At 38.0% G+C, this 20,282-nt stretch overlaps 3 protein-coding genes across 5 annotated transcripts in view; 1 reads left to right on the plus strand and 2 right to left on the minus strand.

Annotated features, from left to right (window-relative positions):
- Positions 1 to 4,627, plus strand: part of IGF2BP3 (insulin like growth factor 2 mRNA binding protein 3) — a 143,689-nt gene extending 139,062 nt beyond the window's left edge. The window contains exons 13-15 of one of the 2 annotated variants that reach the window (XM_081284229.1): positions 2,325 to 2,456; positions 3,275 to 3,388; positions 3,858 to 4,627. In XM_081284229.1, the coding sequence (XP_081140355.1) occupies positions 2,325 to 2,456; positions 3,275 to 3,388; positions 3,858 to 3,956 (345 nt within the window). In that variant the 3' untranslated portion in view covers positions 3,957 to 4,627. Of the gene's footprint in view, positions 1 to 2,324; positions 2,457 to 3,274 lie in introns of both variants that reach the window. The other variant, XM_081284228.1, reaches the window with a different exon arrangement.
- LOC308643867 (protein FAM221A) overlaps positions 1 to 20,282 on the minus strand; it is a 330,925-nt gene that overhangs the window by 297,944 nt on the left and 12,699 nt on the right. The gene's annotated exons all lie outside the window — the stretch shown is intronic.
- Positions 6,750 to 16,426, minus strand: MALSU1 (mitochondrial assembly of ribosomal large subunit 1). Its single transcript, XM_081284241.1, has 4 exons — positions 16,143 to 16,426; positions 14,368 to 14,546; positions 8,560 to 8,641; positions 6,750 to 6,963 (listed from the first exon to the last, which is right to left on the minus strand). The coding sequence occupies exons 1-4, from the start codon at positions 16,390 to 16,392 to the stop codon at positions 6,776 to 6,778; spliced, it is 699 nt and encodes a 232-aa protein (XP_081140367.1). The 5' UTR covers positions 16,393 to 16,426; the 3' UTR covers positions 6,750 to 6,775.

Genomic DNA, 20,282 nt, shown 5'->3' on the forward strand with positions numbered 1-20,282 from the left:
TTGTTCCATTTGTTTCCCCAAAGGTGATTTGTTCAACACCCTTCTATCATAACGCGAAGGAGAGACCTTAAGAGGAAACTTAGAAACTTTCCTATTAATATATGTGCCTTGGAAATGTGTGCCCAAAGTTTTCTGTCTCCAAGAGGTTTTAATCTTGAATTAAAGTGCCCCACTTTAGCCCCTGGGTTCAATCCCCAGCACCACCAAAAACAAACAAACAAATAAGCAAAAGGTCCCCCTTTCATCTTACTCTGGAATCAACTCTATTAGCCCTTGCCCATAGACTCTCCACAAATCACTCTAATCTATGGGATTTTAAAGGCCTGAAGAGCAGGGGCTCTCATAGCATTTGACCTTTGTGAACCACTGCACATGTTTATTGGAGTTTGGGGCCAGAAGGCCTTTCCTTGTATACACAAAGGTAATATAGCAGGGTGATATAAAGCAGACATGGCAGCCAGTTTGCTGGTCTAAATCCCAGCTCTGGCATTTACTATCTGAAACCTGGAGCAAGTTATGTCTCTTTGACCAGTTTCTCACTTATAAAATGAAGATAAAAGCATTTACAACCTAATGTAGTTATAAAGTTTAAATAATATACAAAGTGCTTAGAATAGTGCTTAAAACTTGAGCAGCACAATATCAGTGTGCTACTGGTAGTGGTATACAGCCAACCCAAGGTGAACCGACTGAGACCATGCCAAATTCACAAATATGAATGTATTTCTAATTTTAAATTTTAATATGGAACTAAGTAGAACAAATTAAAAAATTTAGTATGGAACACCTTGTCTTAGATAAAAGCAACTAAATTCTAATTAATTAATTTTATTATTATGTGGTGCTGAAGATTGAACCACACCCCAGCCCTCAATCACCCACTTTCACTATCCCCCCCCTTTTTTTTTTTTTACAGGTGTGGGTCACTCAGGATTGAACCCAGGACCTCATGTGTCCTAGGCATTCTACCCACTCCTAGCATCCTATCCCTTTCCCCCATCATTCCTTTGACCTCTCTTTCAGGCCTTTTTTTTTTTTTTTTTTTTACTAAAAATCCAAAGCTGTTTTCACTTAATTTACAGAAAGAATAGGAAATAAAGGGGGTGCTTTGAGATGTGAGTACAGTTGGTTCACATTTAGGTGAAGAAATGGACTCCTGCACAGCACCCTTGTGGTCTAGGCAGCTCATAACTCTGAAATTATGAAAATTATTTTCTATGCAGAACCTTTAAGGTTCTTAATTTTAAATCTTAAAAGGTAAATACAAACATCAGTTATTGCATGTTTCTCCTTAGATCTGAGCTTTTGCTCTTTTAAAACTGAAATTACTATCTTGGAACTGCTATGTTTGTATGATGGGAAATTCAAAGTTATTTCCCTGTATCTTGCAATTCCCAGGGTTTACAGTTAAGTTAAATATAACACTGTAAGCTATAATGGTTAAATCTCATTTATGTGATCAGTGATAATTCCAAATGAATGTTGTTTTAGAAGTCTAAGGAATAGTTAACCTAATCCATGTCTTTTCTCATTCAAGAGCTTCTATTTTGGAGGATAGTGTACATTGCTAGTGTCCTTTGATTGTATTAGGTAATATGTACATCTCTGGCCTGCACTTTTGGTGCAGAAATGCTAACTACCTTTTGTTTTTAAGGTTTGCCTGACATCTTGTCAGAGTTGACCAACTCTTGGGACTTTTTCCTTTGGTGTATACCAGAGCAAATTAATGTTTGTACATAACAGAAGTAGTTTCTTATATGTAATAACTAGTTGCATGCAGTAGGAGATATGTTGGTTGTGAATATCAGGAGTGTGCATTAAATTGATTTTGTAGCCTATTTAAAGCAGAAATCACCTGGATAACATTGATAAACATGGTTAAATAGAAATATTCCTCTCAGCAGGTTTCTTACTGGCTCATTTAGACATGAGCTTGGCTCTTCATGAACCTGGTGTAGCTGGCTGTGTAGTTTTTTCCAGTCTTTCTTGCTTAAGAAAAAGGCAATTAATTTCTCATTGTCAGATAAAAAGTTTTACCTTTCAGGATGGGAGAGCAAATAAAATCTGACACAAATTATTCATTAGACTTGGCTATTTTCATCAGAAATATAGCTTATCCTTTTATCATTGAATCATTTCACCCAAGGTGCATGTATTGTCACTCTTTTCGTAATTTGTCTCTTAAACTACTCTCAACAGTCTTCCAAATACAGGTGTATCATTACAAAGGGTTATTCCAGTTGGAGCTAGGCCAACTTAAAGGGTAATTGGTTTTATGTATTTCAAACATGAATGACGCTGATCAGCTATATTCTCACCTGTAGGCTCAGGGAAGAATTTATGGAAAAATTAAAGAAGAAAACTTTGTTAGTCCTAAAGAAGAGGTGAAACTTGAAGCTCATATCAGAGTGCCATCCTTTGCTGCTGGCAGAGTTATTGGAAAAGGAGGCAAAACGGCAAGTACTTCAGCAAAACCTGTGCAGTGGTATGAAAGGGAAAGCATTGAAAGGTACTTGGGAGTTCCAATCCCTGAATTTTGGCTAATTTATAAAAAGCAGGACCATCTTGACCAAGGTTTGGATAAGAATGCCTATTGTACTTGAATGTGGATGTTGGATACTAGTGAAAGTAATATATCTTTCAGAATACTGTGAGAGGACTGTCCCATATTAGAGGCATTCAGCATTAATGTTGAGAATGTTAACACTGAACACGAACTGAAAAAATTTCATTTATTAGTTGTACTTTTATAACTGAAAAAAACAAATGATGTCGGTTCTTTTTCTAACATCTAAGAAATATCCAAAGCTATTTACAAATTGGAAGTAATGGAGAACACACTTTGGAATCAGATTTTCAGGATTTCAATCTAACTTTGCCATTCACTTGTGTAAATGGGCTTAAATCAGTTTTTTTTCAAATGAGCCTTAGTTCCGATGTTTTAAAACGAAGGCCAGGTACACACCTATAATCCAGTGACTTGGGAGATTAAGGCCAAAGGATTCCAAGTTCTAGGCCAATCTCAGCAACTTAGCAAGACCCTGTCTCAAAATTAAAAAATAATAAGGACTGGGATGTAGCTCAGTTACTAAAATGCCCCCAGAGTCTATACACAGCACCAAATCAAATGAGGGCAAAACAGTTAAGCTCTTGAATTATTAGGATTAAATGAAATTTGTAAAAGCTATAGCTCAGTGTCTGGCACACAGTAAGTGCTTGGGAATGATACTTTTTTAAAATGCCACTTAAAATCATGTGTATTTGTCTATTTCAGGTGAATGAACTCCAGAATTTGTCAAGTGCTGAAGTTGTTGTCCCCCGTGACCAGACACCTGATGAGAATGACCAAGTGGTTGTCAAAATAACTGGTCACTTTTATGCTTGCCAGGCAAGTGGACTCTAAAATGATGTAATCACTTTTGATTCTCTCAACTGGAAGCAATCCTCCATGAGTATACCACACAAAAATGATTGATGTTTAACACATTTGTGTTATTTTTTTGGGGGGGGAGAGGGGGGTCTTGCTGTGTTGCCCAGGTTGTCCTCAAACTCTTGGGCTCAAATGATCCTTCTGCCTCAGCCTCTCTTGTTGCTTGGACTGTAGGTACACCTAGTTGATGCTTAACACTTTTAGTCTTCCTTTTGGCAGATGATTTCAGAGATGACTAGCAAACTGATTAGGATATATTTCTAATAAGCAAATGTGTTCTAATCCTAATTAGAAAAAGGTATGCTCCATGTTTGTATAGAGAGGTCAAATTAAAAAGAACCAAAAAACAAATGCATTTTATTTGAAGTTGCTGAAATAGTAAAGTAACTTTCTATCAGGTAGATTTTTTAAGCTGTCTTTTTTGCAGGTTGCCCAGAGAAAAATTCAGGAAATTCTGACTCAGGTAAAGCAGCACCAACAGCAAAAAGCTCTGCAGTGTGGACCACCTCAGTCAAGGCGGAAGTAAAGGCTCAGGAAACAGCCCACCACAGAGGCAGATGCCAAACCAAAGACAGATTGCTTAACCAACAGACGGGCGCTGACCCCATCCAGAATCACATGCACAAGTTTTTACCTAGCCAGTTGTTTCTGAGGACCAGGCAACTTTTGAACTCCTGTCTCTGTGAGAATGTATACTTTATGCTCTCTGAAATGTATGACACCCAGCTTTAAGAAAAATTAAAAAATAAAAAAAAAAGTAAATGGGGGAGGGAGGGAAAGAGAAGAGCTCTGCACTTCCCTTTGTTGGAGTTTCACAGCATAACAAATTTTCTAATTTTTCTTAAATATTCCCCCATAATGCCAGAAATTCGCTTGAAAGGTACATTTTCTAAATTCATCAAATTAATTAAAATAGATTGCTCCTAAATCCAGTTGTTAAAATTGGATCAGAATAGGGTTATCACAGGAACTTAAATGTTAAGCCATTAGCATAGAAAACCTTTTTATTTTTATCTAACACTAACATGAATAACCTAAGGGAAGTGCTGAATGGTGTTGGCAGGGGTATTAAATGTGCATTTTTACTCAACTACCTCAGGTATTCAGTAATACAGTAAAAAACAAAATTGTTCCTTTTTTGAAAATTTTATATACTTTATAAAGAAAAGTCCAACCATTTTTTAAAAAAATTAAAATTCAACAGCTATTAGTGAACAGGAAAATAATTGAGAATGGAATTTTACTTCTGGCTGGTGACAGTAAAGCTGGATAATTAATTTTAGGAGGTTTTTTTTTTTTTTTTGAGGCTTTTGACAGTTATTAGTTGGAAAATCCAGTAAATATTCAAAGATATGGAGCAGTGCCTATATTTGGAGAGCAGCAATACCATTTATTCCTTTGTTTATAGTTGGGAAGGTTTTTGATGGTACTAACAGAGCAATGTGGTGACAGGAGGTTTTGGAACGGCTAGTTTAAATGGCTTCAGGAGACTTCAGGTTTTTGTTTAGCTACATGACTGAATGCATAAATGCTTTGTGCTTTTGACTATCACTACCTAAAGAAAGTGCGTCAACAAAAAAATGCAAAACTTTGAAAAGGTTTTTTTAAAAAAATAAAATAAAATAAACAAAAAACAAGCTCCAGCTTGTCTTATAGGATGTTTAGTTTGCCAATACACTTCAGACCAATTGGTCTACGCTTTAAGAAAGAACTGCTTTGCGAAGACCAATGAGACAGATGGTGTGACAGTGTCTAAAAGCAACAAATGGGCTACATCTCCTTATGCCTGGCGCTGTCATGATCCTCACTAAGCTGTTTTGAAGATTTTTAAGCAATGGATTAAAAAAAAAACAACTAAAATATTAAATAGAATATAGCAGATTTTCTGTGTAATCTGCAACCAGTTATTTGAAAATAAGTCAAAAGGTAGAGAATGCAAGAAAATAGTTTTGGGAATATAATTTGAATGACTGTGAAAACATCTGGCCTTTGATAATGAAATTGTTTACCCATTCCTTAACTCAATGGCAAAGCCCAGTAATGTACAATTGTGTGGGTATGAGTGGTCTCTAGGCCACGCTGCTCTCTAAATTTTTGTGTTGCTTTTGTTCATGAGATGATCACAGTCATCATGTTATTATAATCTGAAAGGCATTACATAACCCTTTAAGAATCATTTTGCCTCGTTCATAATTCAAGATGAATTTCTACATGCTTAGGTAAATTTTTCTGAAGATTAGCAATATCATATTAGACCTGAAAATGATTTAAAATGTTTTCCTAAATATTTCAGAAAACCAGTTAATTTTGTAGTTTTTAGCAAAAAAGTGCCCTTTTTGTCACTGAATTCACCTAGCATTCATTTTTTTTTTTTTTAATACAATGAATTTAAACTGCTAAAAATCAGACTGGCTTTTGGTTGGATTTCAGGTGAGATGTGTTTAAGGCCAGAGTTCTTCCTCAATATTTGATTTTTCTAGTATTTTTCTTTTTTTAATTCAGATAGGTGCTGCATTTATATCTGCTGGTTTAAATTCTGCCATATTTCACTTCTAGCCTTTTAGTGTGGCAAATCATGTTTTACTTTCACTTAAGCATTTGTAATTTGGAGTATCTGGTACTAGCTAAGAAATAATTCTATAATTGAGTTTTGTATTCCCCATGTATGGATCATTCCTCATCTATAATGTACCCCAAATGCAGCTTCATTTTCCAGATACCTTGATGCAGAATAAAGTTTTCATCATTAGATATAGCCTGTTGTGTAATGTTTCCAGGTGAATGTGAATGTTTTGTATTTAGTCTACAAACTTGGATTTTTAGTAACAGAATGTTAGTTTCAAAATAGGCACCAATACTTATAGATTTTACTCTCATCCATAGCACATTAATGTGAACACTGATTAGACTACTACATACAAATTAATGACTACAGGTTCCAAGAGTTTTTCTTAATACATTCTGTGAAAGCTGTAGAAGTCCTATACTAAAAGAATATTCTGTGGTTATTTACTACTACTATTATCACCTCAAGGTCAGTGAATGGTGATGTACTTTTGTGTTAACAAAAACACTTTGGCCACTCCATAAGACTTCCATTTAAGGAAAATTAATAAAAATCTGAGCAGAGTCTCAACACAGGGACCAATGCTAAAACTCAGGAAATTTTGGTTTGGTAGCTGATCAGGATAGACAACTTGTTTTTGGTTTGATTGTTATCAACAATTCACATCATCATGAACAACCATGAGGGTAGATAAGATTTGTTCTAGCAAGGAGGTGCAATTTAGGAACTGTTTTCCAAGAAATGACAATCCAATTCATCTGACTCAAAGCAATCTAAGTTTATTCACATTTGAACTCCACTGGAGTTAGGGATGAAGTATCATCTTCTATTCCAATAATGAAGTCTTCAGGTAATGTCTCAGGTGCTATCTGAGCTAACTGGTCATCATAAGAACGTAGGGTCCATAATTTCTCTAATTCATAGGTTTCTCTGGTTTCTGGAAGCATCAAATGAATCACCATGCTGCCTATCAGAGACAGATAAGAATTAATGAAGAAAACAATTCGTTTACTCTCGTCTCTCAACTCTAAGTTTAGGATCTAGGAACTAGAGCAGTGGTTACCAAAGTGTGGTTTCCCAGATTAGCATGATCCAGGAGCTTTTTAGAAAGGCAAATTGCAGACCTCAATCCAGCAAAACATACCACAGAAATGATGCTGTGTGTTCCTTACTGCATCCATCATATAAGGAGGTACATGATGTCAATATGTAAACTTCTGATGGAAATGATCTGTCAGGTTTCTCATAGGAAACAATTCTCCTTAAATATTTCTGAAAGTACTCACTGCCTTTGGCTCTAGACTGTCTTTCCAAGGCTGTTTATATAGTGCATTGTCTTATTGGAAAGACAGAATTTCCCTCCAGAACAGAGGACAGCAGTGGTTCTCAGGGGCATTATGGGCAATGTCTAGGGACACTGATTGCCACAATTGGGGAGGATACTGCTAAATAGCCTCTGATATACAAGATAATTGTCCAGACTCAACAAAATTACCCAATCTAAAATATTAATGGTGATAAACATAATACTTTACTTTCTGTGAAGGCTGTAGAAGTGCTATACTAAAAGAATATCCTGTGGTATTTACTACTGCCTTCTATCACCTCAAAAGTTATAGGGTCCACGAATGGTGATATACTTGTGTTATTAAAAATAAATATTTTGGCCATTCATTACATAGAATAAAACTTGCATTTAAGCAAAATTAACAAAAATCAAAGTCAACATAGGACCAATGCTAAAACTCCAGGAAATTCTGCTGTGACCTCAGGGATAGACAGCTTGTTTTTGCTTTGATTATATTGACAATTCCTACACATCAGTCATCATGAACACCCATGAGGTTCTAGCCAAGCAAGCCCACTTCCTCCTTGTTATAAATATCATCTTAATAATCTCAGAGCTCCTCTTAAAACTCTGTAAGTGTGTCATCTGGCCCCTCTGTTGTCCTATGAGATCGGGGCTCAAAGACCAAGTACAAAATTGATGATGCTGGTTACCGCTACTGCTGCCAACTGTCGTAACTCCAAAAGAGTCTTATGTTTTCTACCAGTATCTATGACAATGGAAGGACAACTTACTAGCTTGCAAGTAGGATAAAATTTCAGACCCCTCAGTTCTTGACATTTTCTCTCTCTAACTTCTTGTTGGGAGCTGTTTTGAAGCTATACTCACTACTACAACCTGGTATCTTTTTAAAATTCCAGCCTTGTGCTCTCATTTGAGTTATTTATGGCCAAGCCTTCCTCTGCTACCATTAAAGGATCTCCTCTACTTCTGTGTCTATAGTTATCCTTCCAGACCTGAGTGACTAGTTACATAAACCATACAGTATGTCTCCCTCCAAGAGTGTCTCATCTAGCGTACTTTTGTTAGATATAAGACTTCACATGTGAAAAAGACCATGTGAGTTATAACAGAACTTCTATTACTTGAAACAAATTTCAAAAATCTTACTTGGAAATGCACTCAGCAATTTTATCTCAATCCTTTTGTAGCTAAAATCAACTCAATATTAAACAATATCAATAGTTATCTGTAAAATATGCCCAAATAACTTACCAAAATCCACACAAAGCCAGTCATCAGTATCCTTCCCTTCGATCTTAACATAAGGCTCACTTTTACGTTTCAGGTGTTTGTACTGAAAAAAAGTCAGTCCATATATTAAAAGGAGGGAAGAGGTCTTTGCTCTTACTGAGGATCCAGTAGCATTTGTCTGGCCTGAATTTGAAAACTAGCTTACTAGTTTTGGTACTTTGCCCCAATATTAATAGTTTAGGGAAAATATCTCCCTCCTATCTTCTCTATACCTCTTTGCCAAATCCTCCTGTGTAAGTCCTGAGAGGACCACCCTATTCATTCACCAAGGTGCCCACTCAACATTTGGTCCTCATCTGTATCATCCCTTATACCCAATATGCCTTTTCTTCACTCTCAGGGAAGACAGATGTCACTTTCCTATTTTAAGGCAAGATCTCAGTGCTATTGATTTAATTTCATCTGGCTTCAGGACATGTTTAGGGAATTTCATCATCCATGTGTCTATTCTCAATACAGCTATTTTGTCTGATGTTAGTATAAATCAAAACCTATTACCAAAGACAAACGACATTACATAAGGTCAAAGGGTTTACCTTACCCAGAAGATGTAACAATTATAACATCAGAGCTCCTAACCATACTGACAACTGAAATGACAGCAGCACAAAAACAGACTTTAATACCTCTTGTCCCATAATGGACAGAGTAATCAGAAGATCAGTAAGGAAACAGGACTTGAACAACACTATAGACCAACCGGACCCAACAATTGCAAAATACACATTTTCCCCAAATGCACATAGGAAATTGTCCAGGATAGATCAGGTATTTGACCACAAAGGAAGTCTTACATTTAAAAAGAATGAAATACAAAGTGTTTTCTGGTCACAATGGAGTAAAAGAAATCAACAGGAAAAAAACTAGAAGATCCACAAATGTGGAAATCAAACAGCATGTTCTTAACCAATAGATCAAAGAAGAAATCACATGTGAAAATAGAAAATAATGAGAGGAATGAAAGTTAACATACCAAAATTTCTGGGATGTAGCAAAAGGGAAATTTCATAGATATAAATACTTACACTAAAAAAAGATTACAAATCAACAACCTAAATTTATACCATAAGGCAGTAAATGAAAAACAAAGCTGGCAGAAGGAAGGAAAAAATAGGACAGGAAAAAAAATAGAAAAATTAGTGAGCCCAAATTTGACTTTTCAAAAGTATCAACCAAAATGACAAATCTTTAAGGGGGGAGGAAATTCAAAATCAGAAGTGAAAGAAGACATTACTACCAATTTAAGAGAAAAGGATTGTAAGAATACTATAGACAACTGTATACAACAAATTGGACAACCTAGGTGTAACAGGCAAATTCCCTAGAAATACACAAACTACTTTATGAATAAACAAAGTTTGGATAGATCTGTAACTTGTAACTAGTAATCAGAATCTCCCAACCATAAAACACACACACACACACACACACACACACACACAAAAAAAAAAAAAAAAAAAAAAAAAACCGGGCCCTGAACCAGACAGATTCACTGGTGAATTAAATCATTCTCAAACTCTCAAAAAAACGAGAGAGTGAACACTTCCTAACTTGTTCTGAGGCAAACCTCACCCTGATAGGAAAATCATCAATACAAAAGTCCTCAACAAAATATCAGCAAACCAAATTTAGCAGTATGTTAAAAGGATTATATACCATGATCTAGTGAGATTCATTCTGAAATACAAAGATGGTTCAACATATGAAAACCAATCAATGTAATATATCACACTAACAGAATAAAGGAAAAAATCCACATGATCATCTGAACTGAATCATTTAACAAAATTCAATGCCCTTTCAGATATAATCAGTCAACAAACTGGCAATAAAAGGAAGATATGTAATAAGCAGCATATAACACATAAACAGCACACAGCTAACATACTAGATGGTCAAAGACTGAAAGCCTTTCCTCTAAGAACAAGACAAGAATGCCCACTTCTATTCAGAAGAGTACTGGAAGTTCTCACCAAAGTAGTTATGCAAGAAAAAGAAAAGGCATCCAAATTGGAAAGGAAGAAGTAAAATTATCTGTTTGCAGACAATGTGATCTCATAATGTAGAATTCTAAAGATGCCACCAAAAACATGGTTAAGACTAATAATTCAAAACTATAGGATACAAGGCCGACACCAAAATCAGTTGTATTTCTATATTCAAATAATAATGAAAATTAATGAAATTAAGAAAAAATTTCACTTACAATAGTGTCAAAAAGAATACCAAGAATAAACTTAGCAAAGGAGGCAAAAAAGACTTTTACAGTAAAACTTCAAAACACTGATGAACTGGGCACGGTGGCACAAGCCCAGTGACCTGGGAGGCTGAGGCAGGAGGATCATGAGTTCAAAGCCAGCCTTAACAATTTAGCAAGGCCCCGAGTAACTTAGAAAGATCCTGTCTCAAAATAAAAAGGGCTAGGTATGTGGTTCACCCCTGGGTTCGATCCCTAGTATCAAAAGACAAAAAACATTGATGAAAGAGATGACATCAATAAATGGGAAATATTCTGTGTGCATGAAAAGGAAGATTTAATATTGCAGAGAAGTCAATACTATCCAAAGTAATCTACAGATTCAATTCAATCCCTATCAAAATCCTATGATGTTTTTTGAAAAAGTAGAAAAATTAACCTAACCCTAACTAAAACAATCCTATAAAAGAACAAAGTTGGTGGTCTCAAATTTCCTGGTTTTAGAACAGTATAGACACTGGGTGTGTGGCTCAGGACATGCCCAACAGGCCCTGATTTCAAAATCCAGGACCCACCTCATGTCCCCGCCCCTGCAAGAACAAAACAAAGCTAAAACCTTAGTACAATGTTAAAGTAATCAAAACTTGTAGTACTGGCATAAAGTCAGACCTATAGACCAAAGGAACAGAATAAAATCCAGGAAGAAAGAAAAGAAAAGAAAAAAAAAGCCCTCACATAAGTGGTTGAATGATTTTCTGCAAGGGTGCTGAGATCTTAAATGGGAAAAGGCTAATTTTTTCAACAAATGGTGCTGGGGAAGATGTATATACAAACCTAATACCATCAATAAAAACTAACTTAAAATGGATTAATGCTGGGCACAGTGGCACATCAGAAGGCTGAGGCAGGAGCATCATAAGTTCAAGGCCAATATGGGCGACTTAGCAAGATCCTGTCTCAAAATAAAAAGGACTGGGAATATAGTTCAATGTCCCTGGGTTCAATCCCTACTGCTGCAAAAAGGAAGTGTGCATGCTTAGCTGAGTGTGGTGGCACACACCTGTAACCCCAGCAATTTGGGAAGCTGAGGCAGGAGGACTGCAAATTTGAGGTCAGCTTCACCAAGTTGGCAAGACATTGTCTCAATTTTTTTTTTTTTAATTTTTAAAAAGAGCTGGAATTTTGCTCAGTGGTAGAGCGTCCCTGCTTTCAATTCCCGGTACCTTCCCAGATATATTAAATACCTAAGCATAAGACCTAAAATTATAAAACTTGTAGAAGAAAATTTTTGAAAAGTTGTATAATATGATTTGGCAAACAAAGCAAAAAGGCTACCCACAGAATGGAAACAGATATTTGCAAATTACGAATTTGTTAAAGGATTAATAACCAGAAAACAACTCCTACAACACAACAACAAAAAATCAAATCTGACTTAAAAATAGACAAGTGTCGGGCTGGGGACATAGCTCAATTGATAGAGTGCTTGCTTCACATGCACAAGGCCCTGGGTTCAATCCCCAATACCACACACACACACACAAAAAAAGACAATTATCTATTTAAATAGACATTTCTCCAAACGCTCAATAAAATGAAAATATGTTCAACGTCACTAAGCAGGAATGCAAATAAAACCACAATGAAGTATTATTTTTACATCCATAATAAAGACTATTATTAAAAAATAACAAAAACTGTTTTGGCTACTATCTGGAGAGGTTAGAAACTTTAACATGACTAGTTGGAAGACAAAATTAAAAATAAACCGGGTACAGTGGCACACACCTGTAATCCCAGCGGCTCAGGAAAACTGACACAGGAAGATAGCAAATTCATAGCCAGCCTCCCCAACAGTGAGGTGCTAAGCAACTCAGTGAGACCCTATCTCTAAATAAAATACAAAATAGGGCTGGGGATGTGGCTCAGAGGTCAAGATCCCCTGAGTTCAATCCCCAGTACCCCTCCCTGCCAAATTGAAAAACAGAATTGCCATGTGAACCAGCAATTCCACTATATCTAAAAGAACTAGAAGCAGGGATATGAACAAGTATTTTGATACCGTGTTATTGTAGTACTACTCACAGTAGCCTAAAGTTGGAAGCAACCTATCAGTGGTAAATGAATAACAATGCAATATATACATACAGTAGAATATTATTCAGCCTTAAAAAAGAAACTCTGGCATATGCTATAGCATAGATGAACCCTGAAGACACAATGTTAAGTGAAATAAGCTAGTCTCAAAAGGACAAATACTATATGATTCTATTCATGTAAGATACTAACAGTAGTCAAATTCATGAGCAACAAAGTAGAATGGTAGTTGGGGAAGAGGGAATGAAGAGTTATTGTTGAATAGCTACAGTTTTAGTTTTGCAAGATGAAGAAAGTTCTGAAGATGAAAGATAAGTAATGATTGTACATCAATGTTACTGTACTTACTCAACAAATATACACCCAAAAATGATTTAAATGGTAGGTGCTTCATTATATATATTCTAACACAAACAACAAAATGTTCTTGACATAGCATTTCTCTCCTTTCTCATCTAGAATTTTCAAAAAAATAACTTCTAGTCCCTTATTTCTACTTTTCCAGAAACCTCTTTGAAAAACTTCGCAGTCTTTTCTTTATAGTCCTGAATCTAATGGTGACTGCTAAGTCTTTATCTTACTCCATCCTAATACTGCATATGATAGAGACACTGTCTGATAATTCTTCTTCTTGCTCTCCTGGTTTTCTTCCCAGATCTAACTATGTTTTTGGAATTTGCTCTAACATGTTACATCAGGGCATTTTCAGACTCCTTGTTTCACAATTCAATTTCAGCTATACTTTTGGTCTTAACTGCCTTCTCTTTGGCCAGTTTTCAACAGGGAAGAGAAGTCCATTCCACTCTAGAATGGTACTAGAATCAGCTAGAAACTTCCAAGTACAGCCCCACCCCCCATTCTGATTCATACTAAGCCTAATTAGGCTTAGTATTTAGTACCTGTGAATTCACTGGGCAAGGAATACATCCATCTCACTACTTTCCCCAGGCTGAGCACAGTGCTCAAATATTTGATTTAAAAATCTAGGCCAACAAAGACAACTTTTTGCAAATATGGAAATGTTTTATGAACTTCCAATAAGGTCGCAATCAGCCACATGTAGCCACTGAGCACATGAAGTGTGGTTAGTACAAGTTAGGAACTGAATTTGTAAGTTTAATTTACAATTATAAATACCACATGTGGCTAGTGGCTACTGTATAATAGTGCTGTTTTAGAAATGCTTCTGGCTTATACTGTCTTCTAGCCTGCCTTCGGGTTTTTGTTTTTTTTTTTAACTTTTTTCTCAGTGGTCACAAGAGTCAAAAATTGGAAATAGCCTGACTCAACAAGGCTGGACACTGTTCCTAAACCTTTCAATACCAAAGAACATAAAATACACTTTTTACAAATTCTGAAGTTGGGCTTCTTAATAATTTATTCTTAATGATTCATTCTGTAAATGTTTGCTCAGCTTTGACACTGACACTATTCCACTTAGTTAATGATCCAAAAAAGAAAATAAAGCATCCTACCATTTTCACAATATAGTAGGCCATGGCGTGTAAGTGTCGGGTGGAAGTTCCACTACCAATCACAAAGTAATCTGTATATCTCATTTCTGGAGGAACCTTGATCACACAAATGTCTCTTGCATTTTCTTGGCTCAGAAGTGAAACCAGCATATCGATGTCAAACTTGGGACCAGTATGATCTGAAAGGCACAAGTATTTGTTTGTGACATGTACAAGTAGGAGAGAGACCTGTATGCACCTAGAGATGCAGATGCCTCCCAGAGGAGACTAAAACTGCTCCTCGGAGACTAAAACTGCTCCTCTAAGAGGATGTTAAGATTCAAAATGTTCTAAAAGATGGCAGGGCCTAGGCCTTCTGGAAGCTGAACCTGGGTAGTAGTTTCATATACCATTGCTCGGCTTTCATGATTTGCTCAGATTACACACAGCCACTGTATTTCCTTTGCTAATACCACATGCAAAGTAGAACCGTAGGTCAGTGACAAATGACTTTCTAGTCACTATAACTAAAATGAGCAATACATCTCAAACACAGAAATGCTATTAAAGGGGCTGGGGTTGTTGCTCAGTAGTAGAGCACTTAGTGCAGATGAAGCACTGAGTTCCATCCTCACCACATAAAAAATAATAAAGTAAAAAAAAAAAGAACAGATATAGAATATTAAAAAAAAGAAAGAAATGCTATTAAAAAATCAGTAGCACAATTTGGGAAGGAGATGATATTCTGGGGCATATTAAATCTAATCCCTGCCATAAAGGTTTATAAAACTAGAATTATGAGCCAGAAGGGATCTCAAATAGTCACAACCTTCAAGTGAGATGAAGAAACAGGCCCTAACAGAACTAGTGTGGGCTATGATCAATCAGTAAGAGCTAAAGTGATTCTCAAAAACTGATTCATCAGGTTTTTCCTCAAAGCAATTTGGGTTATTAGCAATTTTTACCTATGAAAATCTTTTTTTCATGTAGAGATTTCAACACTCACTTCTTCAGCTTGTAGTATTACTAGAACCTACAATTTTACAGCTCACCTAAGTGCTAAAGCTGACTCCAAAGGACCTAGAAGCTAAATTCATCAAGAGTTCGCCCTCTAATAGTCTACAATTTCTTTCTTTTTTTTAATAAACTTTTTTTTTTTTTTTTTGGTACCCGGGATTGAATCCAGGGTGCTTAACTACCAAGCCACATCCCTAGCCCTTTTTAAAAATTTTAAAAATTATTTGAGACAGGATCTTCCTAAGTTGCTGAGGCTGGCTTTGAATTTGAGATCTTCTTGATTCAGCCTCCCTGAGTCGCTAGGATTACAGGTTGGCGCCACCGTGCACGGCTATTACTTCTTGGATATAACCTGTTTACCATTTCTCAAGTTTCTAAAAACATTTGCAATAATTACAGTATTTAACTGGGATTCACCTTATTGGCGCTTCTCACACATACCTTGGGCCCCGCCCCTGGCTCTTCCTAAGAATCTCACATCTCATTTCCCAGGACCTAAGGTCGAGAGTGAAGGGAGGGGAGTACGGCGACGTTTTGATGCCAAGGGTCCGGTGTGGCCATGCCACGGTTGACGCTTTTAAGACTACAGCTCATCTTCTGGCCTGTTTCTTCCAAGTGAAACAGGAAGGCTGGCGGCAGCAATCTCTGAAGAACCTTCTTGTTCTGGTTCTGTAGTTACGTGATTCGTTAACAGAAATACATAAAGCAGGGAACCCACGATCTCCTCCGTCAGGACTTGGCTCCCAACTACCCAGAGAGAGGTTCCCTCCACCCCGTACCTGAAACGTCCAGCTCTGGGAATCCCTCGCCGGGTGTCCGCTCCTCCTGCTGAGGCCCATTGTGCAGGCCACGCACAAGGCCCGGGGTCAGGTTGGCCCGGCAGAGCGCTGGTCTCGCGGGAAGCCGCCGTACAGCCAGCAGCTGCAGCCGGGGTCCCACAACCGCAGCCGGTAGTGGTGCACGCCGCGAGACATCCCAGAGCCTCAGGAGCCGCCGGAGACCGCGCGCCGCACAAACACCGAACTCCATCGCCGTCGCAGCGCGTCACGCCGCGGGGCGGGGCTTCCACGGAGCCCGAGCAGCTTCTGCATCTTTCGATTGGCCCAGTCAATCCCGAACGGCCTGGAATTTCTGCGTCTGATACAAGAGCGGAGCCGGGGCCGTGGGCGGAGCCGGGGCCGTGGGCGGAGCCGGGGCCGTGGGCGGAGCCGGGGCCGTGGGCGGAGCCGGGGCCGTGGGCGGAGCCGGGGCCGTGGGCGGAGCCGGGGCCGTGGGCGGAGGAGCCGCCCGAGCCGTGGCAGCACTGCAGTGACCCAGAAGGACTGGCTAACTTGGGAGTAGGTTTCCTAGGGAGTTAATCGTTGGTTAGTGACAGCTGACCTTGAGTTTTCTCTCTCTTCTTGTGTCTCTTCTTTGTCCCGTACTACTTAAGGCAAATTAAGACATAAATTTTCTGATTCTGGGGTGTAGTTCAGTGGCAGAGCTCTTGTCTAGCATATCGAGGCTATGGGTTCAATCCCAGACAACCCCCCCACACTTCAAAACAACGTAATTTTTACCCTCTCCCATTTCCAAAAAACATTCAATATTCCTTTGAAAATCTGAAATCCCATGAGGAAAATCTAATATCCTGGATAACGTGGGGTAGAAGGCAGAGGTGTAAAGTACCGTATGGGAAAAGTTCTTAAGTCCATTGTTCATCTACACCCTTGAATGGAAGAGTTTCCGCCAGTGGAAGCACTGCGAGAATGAGGAACACTGACATGACTAGCGTCACATACTTAATAGCCAAGCTGAAACTGGAAGTAGGGTGTCTGGAAGAAAAAAAAAGTCACTTCCTGAAAGGAAGTTTCTTAGAGAGGACAGTGAAAGTAGGCAAATATCCCCATTGCCTGGAACATGTTGCCGTGGGGCTGTAATAGTGCCTGAGGAGGAAACAGGCTAAGCTATGACACTGGCTGCTCTAGAAATATTGGAATTCAAATTGGAAGGAAAATAGCCAGTTTTGAGGGAAAGAGAAGAAACTTATTTCAAAAATCCTATCTTCAAAATCCCTGAAATTCAGTAGAACTTTTAAAGAAGAAAAGGCAGGGAAGTGACAAAAGGTAGAAAATGTGCAATGCAGATTTATTTAGCCGGTGTTAGGACTAAGGTTCCAATCTTCTTTGGTGCTTGTTAGAGTTGGGGCAGCCCCCGCCCTCCACTCAGCATGAGAAAGCCATTCTCAATTTCAAATGGGGATGGGGCACAAATTCAGTCTGTTTCAAACTCTGCCAAGCACATTGTAGGTATTCCAAAAATGTCCAATACATTATTGAATTTCTTTAAAAGAACTCCAAACACTAATTCACAATATTTCTAATTCAATAGAAATATTCATAAAATACAGAAACTAATATAAGCACCTGTGTGGCCAACTCAAATTTTTCAATCACTTGAAGTTATTTTTGAAAGTAAGGAAAAGTATTACAAATAAAGTTATGTCTCCTTTGTCCTCCCAGAGGAGACGTAACTCCCTCTCAGTCCCACTGTCTTCAATTCCATTTCCCATAGGCGTGAATCTGATGTTTCTCCCAGTTTTTTGCCCTCTGTTCCATGATCTCACCCTTGTTTCTGATCATCCCAAACCTGCTTCACCACCTGTATTTGCCATCAAAGATTATTGTATATACCATAGTACTTGCATGAGGAAATTAGAATAGTCGTGCATAACTTAATGACGGGGATATGTTCTGGAAAATGCATCATCAGACAATTTCATTATGCAGATATCATACTTGCACAAATTAAGATGGCTAAGGCATGAGGAAATATAATCTTAGGAGACCACTATTGTATATGCAGTCAGTCATTCACTGAAGTATTGTTATAAGATGCATGACTATATATTATGTCTACAAATTGGCCTCATGGGAAGGAAACACCTTGTACTCAGTCATTCTGATAAAACCCATTTGAAAAAGACCATCAGGCACACACGTGGTTGAAATTAGCCAAGGAGGCTGCACCCAAGAGAGGGTGGGTTGCATGGGAAGTTATATGTATGTATGATAGTCAAAATGTATTCTACTGTCATGTATAACTAAAAAAGAACAAATAAAAGTTAATTTTTTTTAATTGAAAAAAAAGGTGGGTTGCATTTCAGTAGAGGGAAGAAAAAGATCTTGGCTTAAAGCTTATGCTTGTGTCCCATGAGTCTAAGAGACCAAAGAAGAGACCAGGGGAAATGGGGTCAGTGCTATCTAGAAATAGATAGTTTAGCAATTGCATATCTCAATGATCTTGTTCAAGAGACAAGAGAATGTTTCTGGAACTGAGGATGTCATGGTTAATCACTTACAAGAGTTGTGTAGTCTGGAAAAAATCAGGTCCTGTTAGAAACATTGTTCTAGGCTTCACTAGGAATATCACATTCTGGTTACTATCAAGGCTGAGAAGCAGTCTCAGGGTCCTTAGAAATCTACATGTTAAGATAAATGTGGACTTTTATACTTGGGAGAGGAGGGATACCTGTGAAAGTAAAAGGAAAATTAAAATAAAAGCGACATTAAAAGAGCTTTTTCTGAATGGAATCAGGAGGCTTTTAGGGAGGCAGGACTTATGATGCATGATTCAAGCTGCCGCCTAGAAACATGAACTTTGGTCACCTCCACCCTTTGAGTGTAGACATCTGGAATAGATAATTTCATTGTGCCCCAAGACTACATATGTATTTCAAGAGACTATTAGATTTTTGTTTTATGGACATTTTTATGAAGCACATGCATTCTTTTTCTTATCTTCTATCAGTCACACAGCCCCTGTTCTCAACTCTAACAGAATTCTTCCTACAAAAGAATTTTTATTGCCTTGTAATAACAGTTTGCTTGTATAAGTTCCCATCTTCCCTGCTGTCACAAGCGGCGCTATTAATAATTACTCGGAGGTGAATTGTCTTTAAATGCACGTGCATATTCGATCACACCAATTGTTAAATATAAACAATTAATGCAACCTAGGGCAACCACAAGCCCCAAAATACCTCCAACACCATAAGACTTCTCTTAGCCAAAGAGCAGACATTGTCCTTGGCTGGTGGTTCTCTCCAGCTGACGGCTGGACCTCAGGGAATGGTGGAGTCAGTCCAGGGATGGTCAGCAAGGAGGCCAGTCTCACTGATGTCCTTGAAGCAAAACTCTTCAATGTGGCAGGACCAGCAATTTAAATACAGTTCCAAGTTGGTGGTGTATGTGGGTGATTGGTTACACCCAATGAAAGTCAATGTCCATTGAGGTGTCCAGTGAGGTGATGTAATTGCAGCTGGGCATGTTCTTTGTGCACGTCCATGGAGCTGTGCTCCCTATCAATTGCTTAGCATGCCTATGGCTAGTGCCCCCTTACAGTTCTTTATCAATTGCAAGCAGACATGACTAAGCAGTTCAATGGCTGCTGTTCGTAATGTCCAGCAAGTTAGTGAGTCCAAGCATGTCCCAGCATGTCTATGGCAGATGCTCCTTACACCTGCCTTCTTTGGAAAAATGATTTAGAACTCTATGGACCTATGTCTCCTGAACTGCAATTTCTAAGACCACAAGTAACATTCTTTTACATCCATAGTTTCTTAGTTTCATTTGACTGACATGGCGAAGCTGTGTCTATATGCAAAGTGACACCCGTGCCTAATAATCTGCAGGTGAGACTGGGATATTCAGGGATGCCAATCCAGACAGCAGTGTTTTATCATCTATAATTTCAGAGACTATGGTGCCAGCACTGTATCCTTAATGTCAATTACCAAAAGCTTGTTTTTACAAGTCATACTTCTTACCTGAGGTAAAGACTCAGAAATAGCTATTATCTGTAAGAGACGTCCTCAGAAATGCAAATATCCAACTCCTTGAGAACTGGACCATCTATTGTTGGACTTTGTTTTCAGATCT

This window comes from Spermophilus citellus, assembly GCF_964194105.1.
Source record: "Spermophilus citellus genome assembly, chromosome: 3".
Classification (NCBI taxonomy): Eukaryota; Metazoa; Chordata; class Mammalia; order Rodentia; family Sciuridae; genus Spermophilus; species Spermophilus citellus.